Raw genomic sequence first — 21,362 nt, 5'->3', positions numbered from 1 at the left:
GGCAGCCTCCCTTGACAGAGGATCCAGCCGTGGGGGATGTTGGAGTTGCTGTTTCCTATGAAGCCTCTGATTATTCACATGGCAGGGATGTTGAAGTTATTGCCAGTGCTGCTGCAGTTCCAATCTTACAATCTACTGCACTATTAATAACCAATACACACCTTTGAAAATTGGACAGGAAGAAATAAGAAATCAGTTTTGTGCAAAAATATTATTGTAGCATTAAATACAAGGATAATATATACTAAATCAAGTATAACTAACAGTCATAAATTACAACTAGAGAAAAGGCACTTTAAATATCAATGTTAATTCATATATACATTTTTGTGTACAATACAAAATAAATCTTACACAATTGTTCGATGTAAATATAGCATATAGTGACAATGTATAAATAAAAAAGAATAATATATTCTCTTAATGTAAATATGATGTTGAGAAGATTCCTGATAATTAAATAAATGATGTAGGCTGTAAACATATATCTTGATATATACTTAAGGCACCAAAATTACATGCTCGCCTTGTAAAACCAAAGTATATATATTGTACATGATGTGACATCAGTATCTGTGTAAACAAACTCCAATGATTACAATTTACAATAAAATAATGTAGCGTTGATGAGAAACATAGAATTAAAAATCAAACACGTCTAAATAAAAATTAGAGATATTTGAGCATTGTGAAAGTATACATAATAAAATATGCTAGATAAACTAACAAGACGCCTAAATAACATTACGGTTGCCATCCCTATAACTATTATTTGGAATTAGCATCTATTAGCATATATGTCTTTATGGTGTGAAGTTTCTGCGAAATCTAACAAAATACTTGTTTAAAGTAAAATATATTAAAAAAGACAGTGATATTTTAACACGAACATTTTTTCTACATTTTGCTGCTGGCATGCTTCTTTTTAAGAAATAATGAATTAGGCGATACCAGACACAAAAGCTAATTTAAGGAATATAAACAAATCAAAAGTACCTTTCACGGACAGTGGAGAGCTGGGAGAATATCTACACATATAAATAAAATTGACGTGTTTGTAATTTCAAATAAACATTTCACTAAATTGGTATGATAGTATACATGGTATTTATATAAAAAGATTTTTTTTTATCTGTTCTCTCTATTTTTGCTAATCTCTGAAAGAGCTGGGCCGATTTTGATGGGGCTGGACTATCACTATTGATAGGTATATAATGTTATGAAGAGTAACTTGGGCTACTTTATTATATAACTTTTAATTTTAAAGTCAAATTCGACGACGACGAAGTCGAATATTATGCTAGTATTATATAAAATTATATTATTTAGGCACATATCATTTATCTCAGTATTAATACATTCCGGAGTTTGTATAGCAATTGCATTCATAAAATTATAGTGAACATGTCTCTAATAAAGAAACATGAATGAATATTACATTATTTTTTAATTAAATCACTTCTATATCTCACTAACATTTTTGGAAATACTTGGAATTAACTATATACAACTTTAAAGCATTAATTTGTAGTAAATTCAATAAAATATAATTTTAAAATAGTAATAATTACTTACAATTCAGACAGTGAATATATGTCTGTACATTCCAAGTATTTCCTTCTAGTTTTAATACTTCTTAAAACAATTATAGACATTTTGTACCAAAAATAATAAATTCACAATGTGTTGCAGTAAGAACATTTATGAATTTGGATCTGTAATGTGTCATTTACATACAATGACACACAATGACATATATTATGTAATGTATGTATGTTACAAATAGTAGTGCCTATAAATATGTGAATATAAATGTTTGCGTTCCGCGGGAATGGAACTCGTGACCATCGGTGTGTGAAAGTGGTGTTAAACCACTATACCACCAAGGTCTAAATAATAACTCCAAATAATTCACACAGGGCCAATTAATCCCAAGCTAAGCTAAGCTTCTGTTATGTGTAGACAATTGATACAAAAATTTAATACATTTTTTGTAAATACATACATAATATACAGAAAATACCCAGACCAATAGAAACAATTATAGTCATTAATGTAATGTGCGAGGAATCGAACCCGCAACCATTATAAGTAAAGCGGTATGCTAAACTGCTATACCAACAAAGCCGTCAAATTAACATCTTATCTGCAACATATTGCACAGAGAATTTGTACAAAACTACTCATACAATATTATTACAATAACGTGCCAAACAATCCAGTTGGCTGGTCCCCAAATAAGGATACCCAGTGTTATGAAAAACCAGATTACAAAGTATTAGAGAATTAGATAACCCACATAGAGAACTGTATTAGTAGAATTTAGAAAATATTATATACACTGGTTTAAGATTTGAACACAAGCACTGTACCCTTGGCGACTGCATTATAGAGATCTATACTAAATTCGTTGATTTAAAGTAACAGTCAGTTAAGATTAGATGTAAAAAATAAAATAACGTAATGGGAAGCTCAGTTGTTATGCTTTAACTGGAATAAACAAGAATACATATTAATATCAAATTGGTAGATTCACAACAATATCTCTTACATAATTTCCAACAACATAAATAGTATTAGTTTTAGTATAGGTGGAAATGCTGCGTTCAGTAATTTATGTAGTTTATATTTAAATTTAAAATGTGTAGCTGCTGATTTACCTTAAATTAGATTTACATCATAGTAATGATTATGAGTAAGTTTACTAATCGTAAAATTACTTGAGCTTGCTTGTACATATCTGGTGAAATGCGATTTAGAAACGAGTGTGCTACCGACACCGTAGTATTAAAATAATAGTAGGTTAAAAATACAAAAAGTATTACAAGATGTTAAATATTTTATATAGAATGACAATATTTACACGCCTGTTGTTTTTGTAAAGTTAAGAACTTTTTGTCATGATTTCTTTACCAAACATCTATCAGTCTCATACTTGTAGCCTTTGCTTAAGGTTTACAGGAGTTTTTTTTATTATTTTACAAATGTACACTTTTCTAATAATCCGGACGGATTGCTGCAGAAACTTTCAATGTTTATGTTTAATTATTGATTTCTATACACGATAACCTCGGTCTCTGTGTAAACAAATTAATATGTATAAATATTAAATTTAAAAATAATTGCAGATATTTTTATGGCGTACATAATGTCATATATTTTATATTACATTACATTCAGTTAATTTTCTGGCCTTCATTGTAAAATGAATAAATATAACTTTAAATGTTTTTAGCGTTTCCGCAATCTCGGAAATATAGAAATTTGTTCACCATTAGACAAGTAGCACTAGCTGTTAAAATAAATTAACAGAGCGATAAAAAATACGCTTAAAAGTAACAATTGCGGCGTTATTTACAAAAAACAGTTTCCTATAAATATAATTCACGAAGAAAACCCCGCATACATTTGAAGTAAATAAAATCGATCTGCAGGGGGTTAACTGTCGATATATTTTGTATAAGTATACTTTTTAGTGGCCAAAAATATTTTTAAATGGCTAATCAACGTTGAACACAACCAATTCATTCCCATGACACTTATCAAGTTCTCATGTCATTCGACAGCGAAGCCAGCAGTCTCGAGGACCGCTTGTTTTAGTTTGTCATGCAAACGCTCCTTCGTGGGATAGGGCGGTAGGTCAAGACGGTTGAAACAGGTATGCGCTTTCGGAAGCGAGTCTGGCGATGCGTCTGCGACTAAATGTAGCGTGAAGAACCTCGGAGCAGCCGCACCTGTAGAGCCTTGCAGCGCTCGAAAACCGTTCAGTGGGACCCGGCGGGACCCAGTCACAAACTGTAGCAATCTAGCTCGCATTTCTGCATCAAAGTCTTCCACAATTTCCCAGAACCAGCCGACTATCGGTGCGTCTGGTGAGACGTGTTTGAGGCGAGTATGACGTCGCCAGTCTACGGGATCGAGGTCTGACCGACCGGCGAGTAGCGGCTGTAGGTCTCTCGGTGAAAGGGGCCGTAACAGCTGTGGAGGTATAATATCGGCCAGGCCGCGTTGCAAGGCAAGCCATTGCCGTTCGGCGCCTCTTGTGAATCTATGCGCTACGTACAGGCGGACGTATTCGCGTTTATTTACATCCGTTACCTGTTCGTTAGCCCCACCCGGCCGCAGCTCCACGCTGCGCACCGCACCGAATGACGAGCATTCCACTGAGAAAGTTGTATCTATCACGCCTGCTATACTGTTCTCTCTGGAATGCAAAAAAAATAATTTATATTTAGACAAAGTTTATATTTTAAATTTTTACGAAATGTAAAAATAAATATAACTAGTTAATTTAAACTAAATTGTTACGTAAATATAAACAAAAACAAAAAATATTCATTGGTTATTGCCAGAAAAAAATTAATTAATCTTATCGAATTTTTTATCTGCATGATGGGATTTCCAATTGTCTTGAGTTTAAACAAAATTAGTAGAGAAGAGAATTTCCTTTATATTACAAAAAATAATGTTAATAATAATGTTAATTTAAATCAGAAGTGGAGAAGCACTTTGTCGAAACATATGCAAAAATACAGTAGAATTTTAATGAATTAGCTTAACAAGTAATTCGCTTTTTACATATGATTTACTTACTTTTGAAGTTGACTAATAATAATGTGGCCAATTATGGCAGATAATATATTCAAACTTACCTAATATCTGCATTTAATTCAGTTTATACTTAAAAGTAACAATTCATACTTACAACATCCAAGAAAGTGAGCGATGCAGTTCAGGATCTACGTCACGAATGTCTCGAAGAGTGATCGCCCTGCCTAACAGCTGTTTATAAAATGGCGCCGTGAATGCTGCATCTAACTGATGTCCGTGGAACAGGGCCACACCAAGTATACGACCAGCAAAGTGAAAGTAGGATAGATGCTCTGGGTTCACCTGAAAAAAAAGTAGTATTCTTAAAATTATTATGTTCACTTTCAGCTAAAATATAAAATAACTCAATTTAACTTTTATTTATGTAATTACTAGCTGTACCCGCGACTTCGTCCGCGTAAATAATGAAAAAATATTTAACTCAATTAACACAATATAAGTCAAATAAATAAGTTTCATCATTTTAGCTTAAAAAATGATAAAAAATAAAAATAAATATTTAATCAATAGACTAAAAAATAAATTTCAAGCTTCTAGCTTTAAACATGACGATATATCTATATGACCTTGGATCTACCCTTTCAATCCTCTTGCAACCCTTTTTCACATTAAAAAGTAACCTATTACCTTTCTCATCTAGTCTATCTATGTCTGTTTCAAATTTCAATTTAAATCGGTTCAATATTTTTGGCGTGTAAGCGAGACAAACAGACAGACAAAGTTACTTTCACATGTATAATATCAGTAGGGTATTTAATAAACTAACTCTAAAAAGACAAAGAAAAAAGTTTAATCGTTCTAGCTTCCACAACCACACAAACAGCAAATTTCCACAATAACTTTCATTCCCTATTTTATTTTACTTCCCCCCCTCCCCCTAAGAGTAAAAATTTTACAAACATTGAATGTCTAAAAATGAGTCTCAAACTTCTAGTTTTAAAAAATGACGATTCTTCCATACAGCGTACCATTGCAACCCCCTTACAATCCTTTTTTCACATTCAAAAGTACCCTATATTCTTTGTCCGGGTGTAAACTAACTGTGTTTAAATTTTTTAAATTTCATTTAAATTTTTGTTTTGTTTTGGAGCGTAAGACTGACAGAAAGACAAACAGACTTACTTTCACAGTTATAACATTAGTGGGGTATTTAAAAATCTACCCCAAAAGAACCAATGAAAATAGTTTCATCGTTCTAGTTTCAAAAATTACGAATTTACATAATAACTATCATCCCCTATTTTATTTTGCCCCCTTAAATTTTTTTACAAACAATGAATGTCATATTTATTTATATTTAATCAACAGCCTCAAAAATAAGTTTCAAGCCTCTAGCTTAAAAAATGACGATTTTACATAAAAATTTGCATCACCTATTTTATTTTACCCCCTTAAGGGTAATTTTTTACAAACATTGAATGTCATTTTTATTTATATTTAATCAACAGTCTCAACAATCAGTTTCAAGCTTCTAGCTTCAAAAATGACGTGTTTACATAAAAACTTGCATCCCCTATTTTATTTTACCCACTTAAGGGTATTTTTTACAAACAATGAATGTCATATGTATTTATATTTAATCAACAGTCTCAACAATAAGTTTCAAGCTTCTAGCTTCAAAAATGTCGAATTTACATAAAAATTTGCATCCCCTATTTTATTTTACCCCCTTAAGAGTAATTTTTTACAAACATTGAATGTCATTTTTATTTATATTTAATCAACAGCCTCAAAAATAAGTTTCAAGCTTCTAGCTTCAAAAATAACGATTCTTCCATACAATCTTTCACCCCTCTTTTAACCCCTTACAACCCTTTTTTCGCATTAAAAAGTAGCCTATGTCCGTTCTCAGGGTCTAGACTAACTGTATACCAAATTTCATTCAAATAGGTTCAGTAGTTTTGGCGTGAAAGCGAGACAGACAGACAGAGTTACTTTCGCATTTATAATATTAGTTTTTGTCGCAGCACAAAAATATATTTTTATCGTTTCCGTACAAATAGTAATTTTACAGTATTAATCTACAAACCAACATTTTGTTTCTTACAATCAGCTAAATAATTTAAATAGTTTCATAATATATGACACAATGAAAGGGTCATTTATTTTATAAAAAAGACAGTTAGTTTTTATTTTAGTGAAAAATAAGAAAATTCTATTTTGATACAACAACCATATATTTATTAATACCTATACTTTATTAACTTTTTGTTAATGCTTTTTAAATAAACACCCACACATTATTTCTGTATAACCTACAAAAATGGGTAAATAATTTAATTTCGTATAGTGCCACACCACAATATTCTTTAAAAAATGTAAATAATAGAATGTGAAGAAATTGTGATTGTTATTAAGTTTTTTTTTAATAAGTTCGTCAGAACAGAGAAACAACATTTGACATTTATTATTATTTGACATTTGACATTGACTTTAATTTTTGTAATTTATATTGTAAAACTTTAAGTTGGGCTAAACAGGACTTGTATCCAGAGCCGTAAAACAAATTAATAAAAAAAATGGCCAAATTTGTCTCGCAATCGGCCAATTTCAAGTTTAAAGAAAAAAAACACATACACACGATATACGATTTTTATCATAAAAAAGTGTCAAAAACAATATTTTCGCTAAACGTCAACGTCATGTTTCCGGCAAGATCTTTCGTTTTACATTATGTTATCTGTGGTTTTGTTCTCTGTGATGGATACCTTATTGGCGCATACGCACGCGATGTTTTGATTGGTTGTTAGCTAGTGAAATGAAAAGATGGCGAATGGCGCAAAACCACGCGAAGTGTTGATTGGTTGTTAGATAGTGAAATGAAAAGATGACGAATAAGTATTCAACCGCATAAAGATAACCTTGTATTTCCATTTTGAACCCCTTACAACCCCTTTTACGCATTAAAAAGTAGCCTATGTCCTTCCTCTGCGTCTAGACTATCTGCGTACTAAATTCCATTTAAATCGGTTCAATAGTTTTGGCGTGAAAGCGAGACAGACAGACAGACAGACAGACAGAGTTACTTTCGCATTTATAATATTAGTAAGGAAGTAAGGATAACATCTATATATTACTGCAGAACAAAAATTTCCTAATGTTATTTATGTTATATATTTGTTGTGCCTGATTATATCAGAAATCAATGTATAAAGTTATCCATATCTGATTATCATTAGAATATAAGTTATGGACAGAGCAGACGTCCAGCTATATTGAACTGGATAAAAAATATAAACCACATAAATTAGCTTAACTGTAATTAATATTATATAAGTAAATAAAAATAGTAACATATAATTAACTAAATTAACCTTAATGTTTTATGCTAATCATATAAAATTTATATATGTAACTTACCCCAGAATCTGCATTTATTTGTAAAGCATATCGATCATCTCCAGCATTTGCATACTGAAACAGTCCGTACTGTGGGTTGAATAGCTCCCTGCCTAATAAGTGCAGCCATTCCCGCGCCACGCCACCGTAGTCGAGTCCCTCTTCGCCGCGGAACTTCACCAATAATCGTTTGCGAAGTTCCTTGCCTCGTAGCTTCATCACGAGCCGGTACGATTCTTCCAGTACTTCGTTACGTGATACCTAGCCATGGAAGATTATATGCAGTTAACATACAGATTGAAAACAATGCGGTAAATGTTTGTCATGATAGCCTCTGTTTCATCCTTTACTCATGCCTGACTAGCGTAAACCATTAAAGCACGTAAAACCACTATTATATAAATAAATATTAAAAAAAACTCGCGCCTCGATGTTTGTCTAGTATAAATTCCAAAACTCGTCAACGAATTTTTATGAAATAGCTTTTATTTTTACCAGTTTTTTATTTAACTTTACCTGAGCACAATTGAGTCTTAACAACTGTTGTATGCATACTGTACTGGCTAATCAGATTCAATGTATTTTTTATAGTTCTTTTATTGTACAATCTTGTTTATACTTCAACTTCTTGACAATCGTCTTACATAAATCTCAGTATTCCTAGTGTTTTTCTTCTATTTTCTATTTACCTATATGCATATATATAAAACTAAAACTACAACAAGAACTCAATGGAGATACCTCTATCCGACAGTGGCCCGTATGCGGTTGCAGCGCTTGCAGCTCGGCTCGTAGCGCGCGAGCTTTAGCGGCGAGGTCGCGCTTGTATTTGGGCAACGTTTCTGCCTCTGCGGGCTCGCTCGCAACTGGGCCCGTCTCCACTGGCCCCGGATTGTGCTGTTAATGTAACCCATACACCGGTATTATTTACAGATTCCCCAAACATTTTTTAAATTTAAATCCAAAATGTAGAATATTAAATGTATGGTAGGCACTTGTCACAGATTATAGAAACACTAATAAACGAAACTACTAATATTTTAAATTAGAAATATCTTGTCTTACTGTATTTAAACAAAATTTACCTTTTATATCTTTTGTTATATTTGTTGTCTCCAAATGGAAAGCAGTTTAAACTGTGTGAATGTATACAAAGCTACTGTAAAGATTTACAGGACATTTATATTTAATTATATTATAATCAGCTTTACTTTCTATAACCGGTGCAGTTTAATTACCAATTCAGGGTAAGCTTATCATCCCACTAATAGTAGACAATGCAAATAGTATTCTTAATGTAAAACGATGTTTCACTCACATTATTCACGAATCTCGCGGAGAGAGCGAGCCGGGGGTCCGTAAACTGCGTGGTGCGGTTATTGTGATCGACGAAGTAGAGCCGCCCGGAGGGCGAGTGCCGCATCTCCCAGCCGGGCGGCAGCGGGCCCGCCGCCGCCGCCGCGTGCCGCAGGTGGGGCGGGACCCGAGGGTCGTGCCACGTGGACGCGCCGGTCGCCGCGTTGTAGAAGTACACCTGACCTTGCGCCGTCGTGCGCATTTCTGTCGACGAAACGGAACCAATTTGTTTTATATATTTTGTTCCTCGAGGACTCGAGGGTGTACTCTCTATCATTAAAGTGGAATCGAGTAATAAATAGTAGTAGTAATCTAGTGGTCCAGCAGAGTTTCAAAATCGACTATAAATAATTGAAATTATAAGTTTTAACATTGTTAAAGTTCTGTAATTGTAAAAAAATATTAGCATTCTGCACTCCTTCTCTATATAAAACCAAACTCACTTTATAAAATAATCTACTTGTTCTGAATAGTAAAGGAGTGCAGAAAGCTAATATTTTTTTACTAATGCTACCTTGGTAAAATGTATAATCAGAAATTAAATAAAAATAAAAATTTATAAGTCTTTGCAAAACATCGAAGCTATTACCATATATATTATAATAAATCATAATGCACAAGTATTACCATATCCAGCTGGAAGGTCGGTAGCAGCTACAGGAGTACTTGGCGTCGTTGGATTGGATGGTGTACTAGGGGTAACAGGTGATGCTATAGCTGGCGCTGGGCGAGGTCGGACAGCCGTCTGAGGTTGCGGTTCAGGTCTGAAAATCAGTTGCATGACATTAGCATACAGAATAATATACTTTGAATAAAAATGGTTATACAAAACTCTATTTAAAAACCTTTAAAAAATAGTGACTTTTAGACTTATATTTGTTGGTAAAGGAAGTAAAGACAGATAAAAATAGTATAAATATAATGGATAATACATAGTTCTACTGTATGTTACAGTTAAATATGAATGTGTGTAAAAAATTTTTCTTCAATAATTCTATTTACATTAAATCCTGATTTCAAATATGATAATATATCTAAAATCTATAATATATCTAAATAATTAATATATATATATGATAATATATCTAAATAATTTAAAATCCATTAAAAATAAGTTTAACACCTCTTTGAAATTACCTTAATGAAATTGAGGTTGCATGATTGACATCTGTGTCTGACACTGGCGATGAAGGTGAGGCTGGTGAACCCAAGGCAGCTGGTGATGATGACGTAACTGGTAATATACCATTAGGTGGAGAAGGCGGTGAGGACTCCGGCGTCGTCACCGGGCCGGGACCGTCTGATGTAGGGCGGTCCCATTGTGTGCAACGACGGGCATGGTTTGCATAATAAGGTCTACAACACACAAAAAAAATATATAGAAAATAATGTATATAAACACGATAGTATTGTTTCTTTTGTGACTCTAATATTACCTCCCAGAAGAAGTAAATTTCTCTTCCCAAAATTGTGGCAAAGGTGACTGATTTGTGTTTGGGATGACTGGCGGATCTCTGGGTGATCGGACGTCGCCGGCGGGCCCCACCACTGCCAAAGGGGAGCCTTCACCGGCCGCCGAAGCTGGTTCGCCTCGAGCACCATCACGGGATAAGAGGGATACTATCACTTGCCCACGTACACCACAAGTTTCCAGAGAACTGTCCTCAGATAACTCTAAACACTGGTCTGCAAATTCAAATTTAGAATGTGGTTTCTTTGTATGCTGCCACAAAGAAAATAATATGATAATACACATCTCTCTATCACATCAATATGTACACATACTTAATCTTATACATTCCTTTACAATAGATGGAAGGTTGTATACATTCTGTTAGTTAATTTTAGTGAAAGTGATTTTCAAACACAAGTTCTATGTGTTGACAAAATCAATTGTCAGCCTAGCTGGTATAGCAGTTTAGCACACCGCTTTCCTTCAGATGATTGTGAATGTGATGCTTCACACAGTGCAAACATTTATATTCACAAGTATGGTTGTGTGTATTGGTGTGGTTGTTTTCTATGTATATAATTAAAAAAAAATCTTTGTATTTATATCAGTAGTACAGTACACACACAAGCTCTGCTTACTGAGGGCTAGATGGCGCCGTTTATATTGTCCAGGGTTATTTATATTTATTTATTTAATCATACTGTACTTGTATGAACTGTAGGGTCACACAAAAAATATAAACAATCAAATAATACTTGATTTTTACATAAAAATTTTTATACATTAAAAATATGTATTTTAGATGTTATAGTTAAATTTTAATGTCTTTCCAGTATTAAATTTTGTTGCATGACTAAAGACAATAATGATAAACTGTGCACAATATAGAACTACATAACTGGCAATATCAATTGATTGCTATAAATCTATTACACACCTTTCACTTCAATTATGATTTACTAGCAATAATTTGCAGCTATGAATGCATGAATATGAATGAATGTCTTTATATGTCAATCAAAGAGGAATGTAACTATTAAATTTTTAAATAGTCTTTGTAAGTGACTTAGAAAACAAGGCTCAGATTTTTAAATTACTTATACTAGTTCAAGTAAGGATTAACATGTGTATATTCGAACCCATTAGTATATATATTCGTTTTTGCAGCCAAATGTGTACTGGATAATACTATGGATGATTGAATAATTAGATGTCAGAATAGATCTCTATATTATCTCTCTTATCTTTATAATTATGGGTATAAACCTAGGCTGGTTTTCCAAATATGGTATATAATAAATTTATCACAAGACATTGTATTCAGTAAATTTAATATCACAGCTATTATCCCAGCTATTGCTCAAACTCTCAAGTAATGTGGAGAGCCAATTAATTAGAAGAGAAAATAATATTTTTAATTTAAGAATAATTATGTTATACCAGTCAATGAATAGTTTAAAAATTAAAAGTTAACTTACAGCCTGTATCCTTTAATTTATGTACTGTAGATGGTTGTATGCACACACATCCGAGGAACCCTGATCCTTGTCTCTTGTGAATTTTTCGCTGATTCCATATACTGAAATGGCAATTAAATCACATGAATATTCATATCATTATATGCAAATGTACATTTAAATTATTCAAGAAGAAATAATGTGATCTCATGAAAATAAGCAAGAACTATAATGTGTGGGACTGTTTGTTGTTGGCCATATTACTCTTCTTAACTGTAAACTAGTTACCAATTAGCTTTTCTTAGAACACTATAAAAAATTATCAGTTGAGAGTTGAGTTTTCCCAGTTTTCCTCAAATTAAGTAGCTATCTAAACTGATCAGTAAGGATAAGAAGTAATAAAAAATATTGATGTTCGTAACAGATTAAAATGACTCTGTACACATCACTTTGAATATATCATAATCCTTACCTTATTGTAATTCCATCGCCTTTCGTCAGGTACAAATCATAGTGTGTATTCCACTTGGGATCAAGTGTAGCTTTTACTGAATTGGTTGAATAAACTTGTCCACTTCCATCTACTGATATTTTGGCGAAGGGATCGGGTAAACCTGCAGCAGTTATTAATCAGTCATATATTGTACACAATACAATCTTAGAAATATTTTTTTACGTACCAATAATATACAATTTGTATATAGAAATAAAAAAAGGAATATTTGTTGCCCATTGATAATACTAGTAATAACAGCTCATTTCACTACACAGTGTTTAGACTGTCGCAATTAAAGTTTCAATTGGGCAGTATAAAAACCTTGAAGATAACTTTGTATACTGTGATAAACACAAATAATTAGGAGAAAAAACTTACGGAAAAGATCTCTTCGAGCCAAGTTTCTTGCGCATAGAACTAAAAAGAAGAATGAATTGTTAGTAGAATGTAAAACTCGAAAACCAAATGAAGTCGCGGAAACAGCAAACATTCAAACAGCTGTTACTTACTTGTAAGCCGTATCTTTTGTGCTCCATATTTGCGATTGGAAACAGGAGTTGTCATATTATTATTTTTTCTGGTTATACATCACAAACAAGATGATACAATTAACAAAAATACACATTCCATTGAATAGAATTATATTCCACCATTTTTAATTCAGTTCAATTTTTAATAGTGTTTCTTTAAGGCTCTGGGTGTTAGCTTTTTAAAACTAGATTTTAGCTCGGTTTAACTAGTTGTCAAACAAATAAAAGTCAAATATGAAAAACGCGATTAATAAGACTTTATTCAAATAAAGTACATACAAATTTTTTTGTAAGTAATGCACCTGTTAACCTAAAATTAGTAATAAGAATTATATTGCATTACTCTATTTTTTACCTAGTTTAGGAGACAGTCGACAAGATGGAAACCCAAATTAGTGAATGAATGAAATAATTTCAAACCAATCGAATAAAGAATGAACGAAATGTGAAATGTAAAAATCGAAAAAAGGAAAATAAATAAATCATACAGAGTTAAAGAGAAGTAGTATGTGTGTTGTATAGTAATCTCATAGGGTAACAGTGTTAGTGCTGTAAAGATATTAGCTATTGCAGTATATTAGTGGACAAGTCAGCGCAGGACCGATCGTCGTGGAGATCTTTGGGGGAGGCCTATGTCCAGCAGTGGACGTCTTCCAGGCTGCGATGATGAGTGGACAAGTCTATAACATAACATAATTTGTGGTAAGTGTGACATACGGTCAGTGACTTTGGCCTAGTTAAAGGTTAATAGTTTTTTTTTAGATGAGTAGGATAGAATTCATGTAGATACTTGATTTTACGGCTGTATAGAATAGAGAGTGAGTCATTTTCGTAACAAGTTTCTAAAACTTATAATTTAAAATTTTCTGAATTATTACTTATTGAAGGTTTATGAAGCGAACTTTCCCCATATTAAACTTACACTGAAAAATTGATACCGGTTAAAAATATATCTGGAATCTTTAAAAGCACATTGGGAATAAATGTAGCAGTTTTGTAGTAGATTTATTTAACACTGGTACCATTCTTTAAGTATTAGTTACATAGAAGGATATGTTTTAAATAAAAATGAGATTTTTTAATTATTACATTAAATTGAAATGTTTCGAGATTTCGATGCGATCACTTTAAGTGTGTTTATTAACTTAAATATAAAAACATCTAAATAAATTACATTCATTCTGTGTATTTGCTTCCCGTATCCATTCTGTTGTGATGGGGTTCTTATTTGTTGAGATGATATGTGAGATGATATGTTTACTAATAAATAATATGTATGTTTGCAGCAGAATAATTCTATTATCTTTTCTTTTAATATATTTACAATAATGTCAATCTATATTTGACAACTAAACTATTATAAAATCGTAATCGGTGAGGAGGCCGTATATACTCGTAACATCCTCCCACAGATATGAAGTGCTCTTCAGGTAGCCTACAGTAAATGAGCTTTGAATACATTAGAGTTTATCTTATTTTGCCTACTCTCTCTATCCCGTCCCACCAGGGGTACCATCTTTCCCACCAAGCGTACCAACTTTCCACCCAACTTCCCCTCCATCAAGTAGGGTCCGGTGGCTTAAATTTCCAGCTGCTTGACTTGAACTAGACGAAATAGAATTACACTGCTCCATGGCAATATTATTAAACATCTAATATATCTATTTTCTTCTTGGCTCAGAATTAGTTTAGTTTTCATTCTTATCATACCCTTTTCATCTGTAAAAATAGTCTTGTTTTTCAATTTCTTAAACTCGTCATTCACTTGAAAATATTCTCTTTGTATAATCATTACTCACTTATTTTCCACTTCTTCATAATCATAGTATGTCAAAATTGTATCTAGTTTTTGTTCTTCCTTCCTTTGTTTGCAGTCGTAAGTAATCTTTTAATACCTCAAAGAATTTTTCCTTATGTCTTTTTGTATCTTTTTATCTTCTTCATATTTTTTACTCATACCCGATGAAATATATGATATTGTCCGTTCACTCACTTCTTTTATATAACTTTTAAAACCTGACATGACTAACTCGACTCTTTCATCTCTTTCTTTATTTATCGAGTCTCTACTGACACCCTCATCGTGTGAATTCTTTAGAATTCTCGTACATTTATAATTATTCACACTCTGTTCATTGTCATCTCTACTTGAAGTTATTGGACTTATATCCTGTCTCTCAGGTGATACGACTGGTAACTGAGAGGCAAGTTGATGTTTATTCTGCTGTTGTATTAGTTCTTGGTACATATTATCTAGGGTAATTCATTTAATCAAAAATTCATCGGCCGTTTCACAATCTGCGTAAAATTCTTCTTCATTTGTTTCGTCGTAATTCACCTATTCGTTGTAAATATCTTTGTCTATTTTAAATAGTTCATCTGCTTTACTTTTAAATAGTGAATGACACACCTTTATTTCAGCAGTATTTGGTATGGGTTCCTTTAATAACTCCGATAACTGGTTCCCAGTCTTTGTGAATAGTCGGCGTAAATTAGTTCTTGATTTTTTTAATCTCAACAAATTAGTCCTGTCACGGTCGCCAGATGTTGTGGTGGGGTTCTTTTGTTGAGATGGTGAGATGATATGTTTATAATATATATGTTTGCAGCAGAATAATTGTATTGTCCTTTTTTATAATATATTTACAATAATGTCAATCAGTATTTTGACAACAACTACTATTATAAAATCGTAATAAGTGAGGAGGCCGTATATACTCGTAACACATTCATTTAATACCTTATGTTATTCTGATGTATAAGCTATGTTATTGTAATTTTTTAAACCATTAAGTAGTTATTGTGTGAAAAAGTAACAAATATTCATGTATCCATCCACATTCACAAACTTCTGCGTATAGTCTTTATAATATTAGTAAGATAGTTCCTAAATATTTTTTATCGATCGTAAAGTTCTAGGTTTAGATACTTAGTCAACGAGGATATCATCATTTTTATCAGAATATACTAAGTATTTTTATTCAATAATTTTGTTTAGAGGCAAGAATAAAGTCATTTTGTTGCTCGATTAGATTATCATGTTTGTGTTAGTAAGTAGATTATTTATTTAAAATTACTATTTATCGTTTGTTTAGCTAAGAATGAACCCAATAATAATAGTTCACGGCGGCGCCGGTGATATTCCTACAAGTCGAGTAAAGGGTAAATTAGATGGTTCAAAGAAGGCTGCTATTGCTGGACATGAAATATTAGCAAAAGGTGGCAGCGCGTTAGATGCAGTTGAAGCCGCTGTTGTTTCAATGGAGAAAGATGAATATTTTAATGCAGGTAAGCGTAGGTAGTTAGATACAGTCGCGACTGCTTAAAATTATTTAGAACAACTGTTACAAACAACGCTTATTATAAAGTTAGTAACGAAATATAAAATATAAATGATAGGAAAAATTACATTAATTTCTTCTAAATAATTTTTGGTACTGAATTATTTCTTGGTAAATGTCCTATGCATAAGACAAAGTTTTTAACTAATAACATGTAATTTTGGTATTTCAAATATATTATCAACCTTTAATTCTGATTAAGATATATCTGAATGTTGGTAGTTTATCGTTCATCGTTGTTCATAGATTCATCTAATATTTGTAAGCTAGTATGACTAAATCGAAGTAGTATCCGAAAGCCACATCTGGAAACAAAATCAAAATGAATATTCCGGAAATGTTCTAATTAGTAAATATATTTTTAGGATATGGATCTGTACTAAATCTACGTGGAGAGGTAGAAATGGAAGCAAGCATTATGTGTGGTAAAAATCTTGATGTTGGCGCAGTAACTTTAGTAAAGGATTTTTTGCATCCTATAAGTATAGCTCATAAAGTATTAACAGATTCACCACATTCATTGTTAGGTGGAGAGGGTGCTAAAATTTTTGCTTTGGATAAGGTAAATATTTAAAAGTACTGACACTTTTACATTATCCATGTATTTCTAATTCAAAGACTCTTATAACGTTGTAGTACCTATGTTGTTTTCAATAATTTTGTTATTTTTATTTATCTAATGCTTTTTAATATTCATTTAATAGAAATCTTATTTTCGTGATTTAATGCATCTAAATAATTTCAGGGATTTAATACCGTGTATCCTGGATCATTGATTAGTCCTCACGCTAAAAAGGCATTAGATGACTTTTTGAAACATGGTGAATTCGGTAGAACTGAAATTGGGGCGTTGAATAAGGTGAATAAATTGTAAAGTTTATTACACTCTGCTTCGCATATCCCTTATTAATGTCATTTTAGTCCTATGAAATATTTTATTCACTAAACATCTTAAATATGTCCTCTTGTGTTCTGATAAATATGCTTACTGAATGAGCTGTAGAATAAAGAATATTAAGTTTTTTTAAAGTTTAGATTACTTATATTTCTATTACATTAATTACATAATGCTAAAATCATATCATGTACCTAACTAATTATGGTACCTGGCATAATAAAAGTCTGCATGTATTAGTTATGTTACAAATATATTATCACCTTATTAACAGATGTATATAACATATACTGATTACTATGATGATAATGAGTATTACTAAAGATAAATATGAAGACCATACGATCTTTACAAATGATTTAGATTGACAATATTTAATTTACGTATTTGTTTGGAGCTACATTATATAATAGTTATTATATTAGTACTTACTAACTTATGACGTCAATATTATCTAATAGCCTGCTGCATAAATGATCTGTGATTAAAATAAGCTACCTAATAGTGATGTATGTACATAGTAAAATTATTGACTTAATAAAATCCTTCCATAATAAACTACTTGTTACATAATTATTCGTAGTGTGATGCAGTATGTTCTTCACTCCTTTTCAACACCGGCATGACGTAACAGCCGATTACAGCAAATACTTAACTTTACAGTAAACTTGTAACTGGCATGAAATAATTACCTAATATTTTACTCTTGCGGAAAGAGAGTCGTGTTTCATGAAAATTGATATGAGAAAATGAAAATACCTTAGTCATCTTAGAGTTCTGTTAGTCAATGTTAACAAGCACAAAATAAATACAAAATAATTGAGATCCTTATCCCATCTTTAAAGTCGGTTACAAGAGGTAACTCCTAGATGTACATATAACGATGTACGTTATATATTGGTAAAGTCAGTATTAAATAACTATATTTTATCGCAGTGTAAGTATACTGTAAATAACTATTTGTGACAGCCGTGATAAGAACCCTATTCGTGTTTGATGTGTATACTGTTTAGTATTTAGATAACATCAATAGCGCATCGTGTTGCTGTTGATTAGAATTCAATGTATTTTAATTTATTAATATCATACAGTAGTTCGGTACATAAAATAAATATCGGTATCTATCAATAATCTCTATCTATGTATAACGATTATACTGATTTTCAGATTTTTTTCGAACTATTCTAAAGTTATAGCTGGAAAGGTGGCCTTTACAGCTTCACCGCACGATAAGCGGCGACTACAAATAACACCCCAATCCCATCGAAAGGACTTGCATGAGTGGATAAACTCCTTTAATAGGGAGGGAATGAGTCGCTAAGTAGGAGCTAAGACTCTGTCTTAATTTGACTGATGAGGCTATAACTAGAGGGGTCGGATTTGTTTTTATCAATAAACAATAAAGTAATACCAATAACCACGTCTTTTTTCCATCTGTTTGGATTTGGCGAGGGGCTGCGCCGTGTTGGAATTAGCGACGAACAAGAGTAGAAGGTGGGGAGATGGGAGGCCGTACTTAATTAGTCTGTTGGATATGCTATCAGATCCGGGCGACATTTTATTTGGCAGTTGTTTGACCAACGTTTAGTCGTCAGATGTAACTGGCGAGAGAGATTTGGTGGCCAGTGTGGACGCTATGCGTTTAACTTCGGTGTTTATCTTCTCGAGGTGACCTACCTTAACTTAAGCGTGTTGGGTGTATATTGGGTTTCTAAATTAGATACTAGATATTTAGTTTTCTTCACATCTAAGAATGCTATATTATTGTCAAGTTGGGTTCGGGGGAACATGTCGTTTGTCTGTTGTTTAGTTTTATGAGATTTCGCTCTTGTGACGTAGCGTAATGTCACTCTTTTAGAACCTTTCCCCTTTCGGTTGCCTCGGGTATCCGCGATGCGATCCTTTACGTATGTTCAAGGGGATAGTGATCGTTCGCTAGCGTCTACGTTCTTTTCCTCCTTACGTAATCAGGTTTCCAGAGGTAGTCGTCTGTAGCCGGTACCTCCTTGGAGCAGTCCTTATCACGTCAGGAATACGATTGTGAATGGGCGAATCAGAAGAGTCGAATGTTGGCCGGAGGACTCATGAGGAGCATTACCAGTCGGTGGTCCGATTTGAGCTCGGCATGGACATTTGGGGAGCACACCCGTAGGGTTACGTTCCTCATCAGTACCATGCCCAGTATTTCGGGTAACTCAGAAATGAATTGTCTTTTTATAGCATGGTAGTGGGGGTTGTTTTCATGTTGTGAAACGCACGTGCAACTTATTCCTTGTACATCTGTTGTTTACCATTTAACCTATTGGGAGTCATGTTCATGCCAGCATCTAAACCTATTTAGCAGCTATGATGACCACTATTTCATTATATTCTGAATTTTGTTCGTCTGTAGCGGCAGGACGGTGAAAGGAAATAAACCAATTGTAGCTATTTAAATATGCATATTGTAGTCATGTAGATCGTATGTATACAAAATTCAGTCCAAACTCATCATAGTGGATTTTAATGGGTACCGTTATAGGCACTAATCACATTTCATTGGTCGTAAGTTTGTTTGCCATTCTAGTCAAATAAAAAAATAAAAAATTACAGGCAGATGTTGGAACTGTGGGTGCTGTTGCAATTGATATTAACGGTCAAATCGCTGTTGCTACTAGTACTGGTGGCATGAGTGGGAAAGCGGTCGGTCGAATTGGAGACACCCCGCAAATTGGCAGTGGAACTTATGCAGACAATCTGATTGGAGGAGTATCCACCACAGGTAATATCGATTGGATATTACCTGTAGCTTCAAAGTAATCAAATAAAAAAATATACTAGACTATAAATAAAAAAAGGGCTACTAATGTTATAGTATATTTGTATAATTTAACAGGTCATGGAGAATCTATACTCAAATATTGCGTAGCTCACAACATTGTTAAGCTTATGGAAAATGGACTTGATGCAAATACTGCTACAAAAAAAGCAATCGACGGTAAGGCTAATAAAAGTTTTTCTATTATTATGAATGTTATCCATATAAATAAATAATAAATATAATGTCCATAACAATCACCGGTATTTAAGTTGCACTTAACTTTGTTCTATATTTATACTATATTTTTTCTCCGTGTAGATATGACATCGCGTTTAAATAATACAGCTGGCGCTATTACTTTATCGAAAAATGGGGATATTGGCATACATTATACATCCCAGAGAATGTCGTGGGCATACATAAAAGATAAAAAGATATATTATGGAATAAACCACGGTGAGGTATTTGAAGAACAACATGAGCTTTAAACTTACTTAATTGTGAAAAAACTATACATTGGAATAACTTAAACAATTAATTCACAAATGATAGTAAGGAAACATTAGGTACTATACCAATATTGTATTTTCATATGACAACATTCGACGCGTTTTTCTCGGAAAAATTATATGGTTTCAGGGAAAGTTATAGAACAAAAGTTGCTCATTACAATGGGTACTTTCATATACTTGCTGCTTAGTATGCTCTTTCGACTAACCCTGTAAGGTTTGTGGGCATAGTTTTATTTTTTACATGGTACTAAACTAACGATCCATTTTATGGAAAGTGGAAATAACTATAAAGTTAGGTAATAACTATTAACTTAGGCGTTAAATTGAGTACTATAATTAAACCGGAATGTATTTTTAATAAGGAGTATGTACTAGCTATATTTTTATATTTTGTACTCAATTCTGATAATTGTGTTAGAAATAAATATTACAATAATATGTTTATTGTGGTTTTATTTTACTGTATTTTTTCTTTTAGCTAACATTTGATCAATTGTAATATAATTTATCTATGGATATATACCTACATATAATAACGTCACTTAAAATAATGGTATATTGGTTGAATCTTT

At 32.5% G+C, this 21,362-nt stretch overlaps 2 protein-coding genes across 2 annotated transcripts; one reads left to right on the top strand and one right to left on the bottom strand.

Annotated features, from left to right (window-relative positions):
• Nucleotides 1-497: 497 nt before the first annotated feature.
• LOC131842547 (E3 ubiquitin-protein ligase SMURF1) lies at nt 498-13,371 on the bottom strand. The gene is made up of 12 exons (XM_059191118.1): nt 13,222-13,371; nt 13,091-13,129; nt 12,689-12,830; nt 12,238-12,338; nt 10,743-10,992; nt 10,444-10,662; nt 9,934-10,070; nt 9,269-9,510; nt 8,692-8,847; nt 7,972-8,211; nt 4,706-4,893; nt 498-4,204 (listed from the first exon to the last, which is right to left on the bottom strand). Exons 1-12 carry the CDS (start codon nt 13,274-13,276, stop codon nt 3,556-3,558), a joined length of 2,418 nt encoding a protein of 805 aa, XP_059047101.1. The 5' UTR covers nt 13,277-13,371; the 3' UTR covers nt 498-3,555.
• Nucleotides 13,372-16,342: 2,971 nt separating this feature from the next.
• LOC131842512 (probable isoaspartyl peptidase/L-asparaginase GA20639) lies at nt 16,343-21,232 on the top strand. The gene is made up of 6 exons (XM_059191065.1): nt 16,343-16,530; nt 16,949-17,145; nt 17,329-17,442; nt 20,071-20,239; nt 20,354-20,455; nt 20,597-21,232. Exons 1-6 carry the CDS (start codon nt 16,344-16,346, stop codon nt 20,764-20,766), a joined length of 939 nt encoding a protein of 312 aa, XP_059047048.1. The 5' UTR covers nt 16,343; the 3' UTR covers nt 20,767-21,232.
• Nucleotides 21,233-21,362: the final 130 nt, after the last annotated feature.

This window comes from Achroia grisella, unplaced genomic scaffold, assembly GCF_030625045.1.
Source record: "Achroia grisella isolate CSIRO2021 unplaced genomic scaffold, CSIRO_AGI_Agris_v1 utg241, whole genome shotgun sequence".
NCBI classification, from domain to species: Eukaryota; Metazoa; Arthropoda; class Insecta; order Lepidoptera; family Pyralidae; genus Achroia; species Achroia grisella.
This window is presented reverse-complemented; position numbering and strand designations above follow the sequence as displayed.

What these genes read in the sequence shown, in the direction of transcription:
- LOC131842547 (XM_059191118.1), bottom strand. Translation starts at nt 13,276, where the DNA reads ATGACAACTCCTGTTTCCAATCGCAAATATGGAGCACAAAAGATACGG. An exon ending in TAAATTAAAGGATACAGGCT is followed by an intron (nt 10,993 to 12,237) that starts GTAAGTTAACTT and finishes TTGAATTTGCAG; the next exon opens with ACCAGTGTTTAGAGTTATCT. An exon ending in CGCTCACTTTCTTGGATGTT is followed by an intron (nt 4,205 to 4,705) that starts GTAAGTATGAAT and finishes TTTGCATTCCAG; the next exon opens with AGAGAACAGTATAGCAGGCG.
- LOC131842512 (XM_059191065.1), top strand. Translation starts at nt 16,344, where the DNA reads ATGAACCCAATAATAATAGTTCACGGCGGCGCCGGTGATATTCCTACA. An exon ending in AAATTTTTGCTTTGGATAAG is followed by an intron (nt 17,146 to 17,328) that starts GTAAATATTTAA and finishes AAATAATTTCAG; the next exon opens with GGATTTAATACCGTGTATCC. An exon ending in TACAAAAAAAGCAATCGACG is followed by an intron (nt 20,456 to 20,596) that starts GTAAGGCTAATA and finishes TTCTCCGTGTAG; the next exon opens with ATATGACATCGCGTTTAAAT.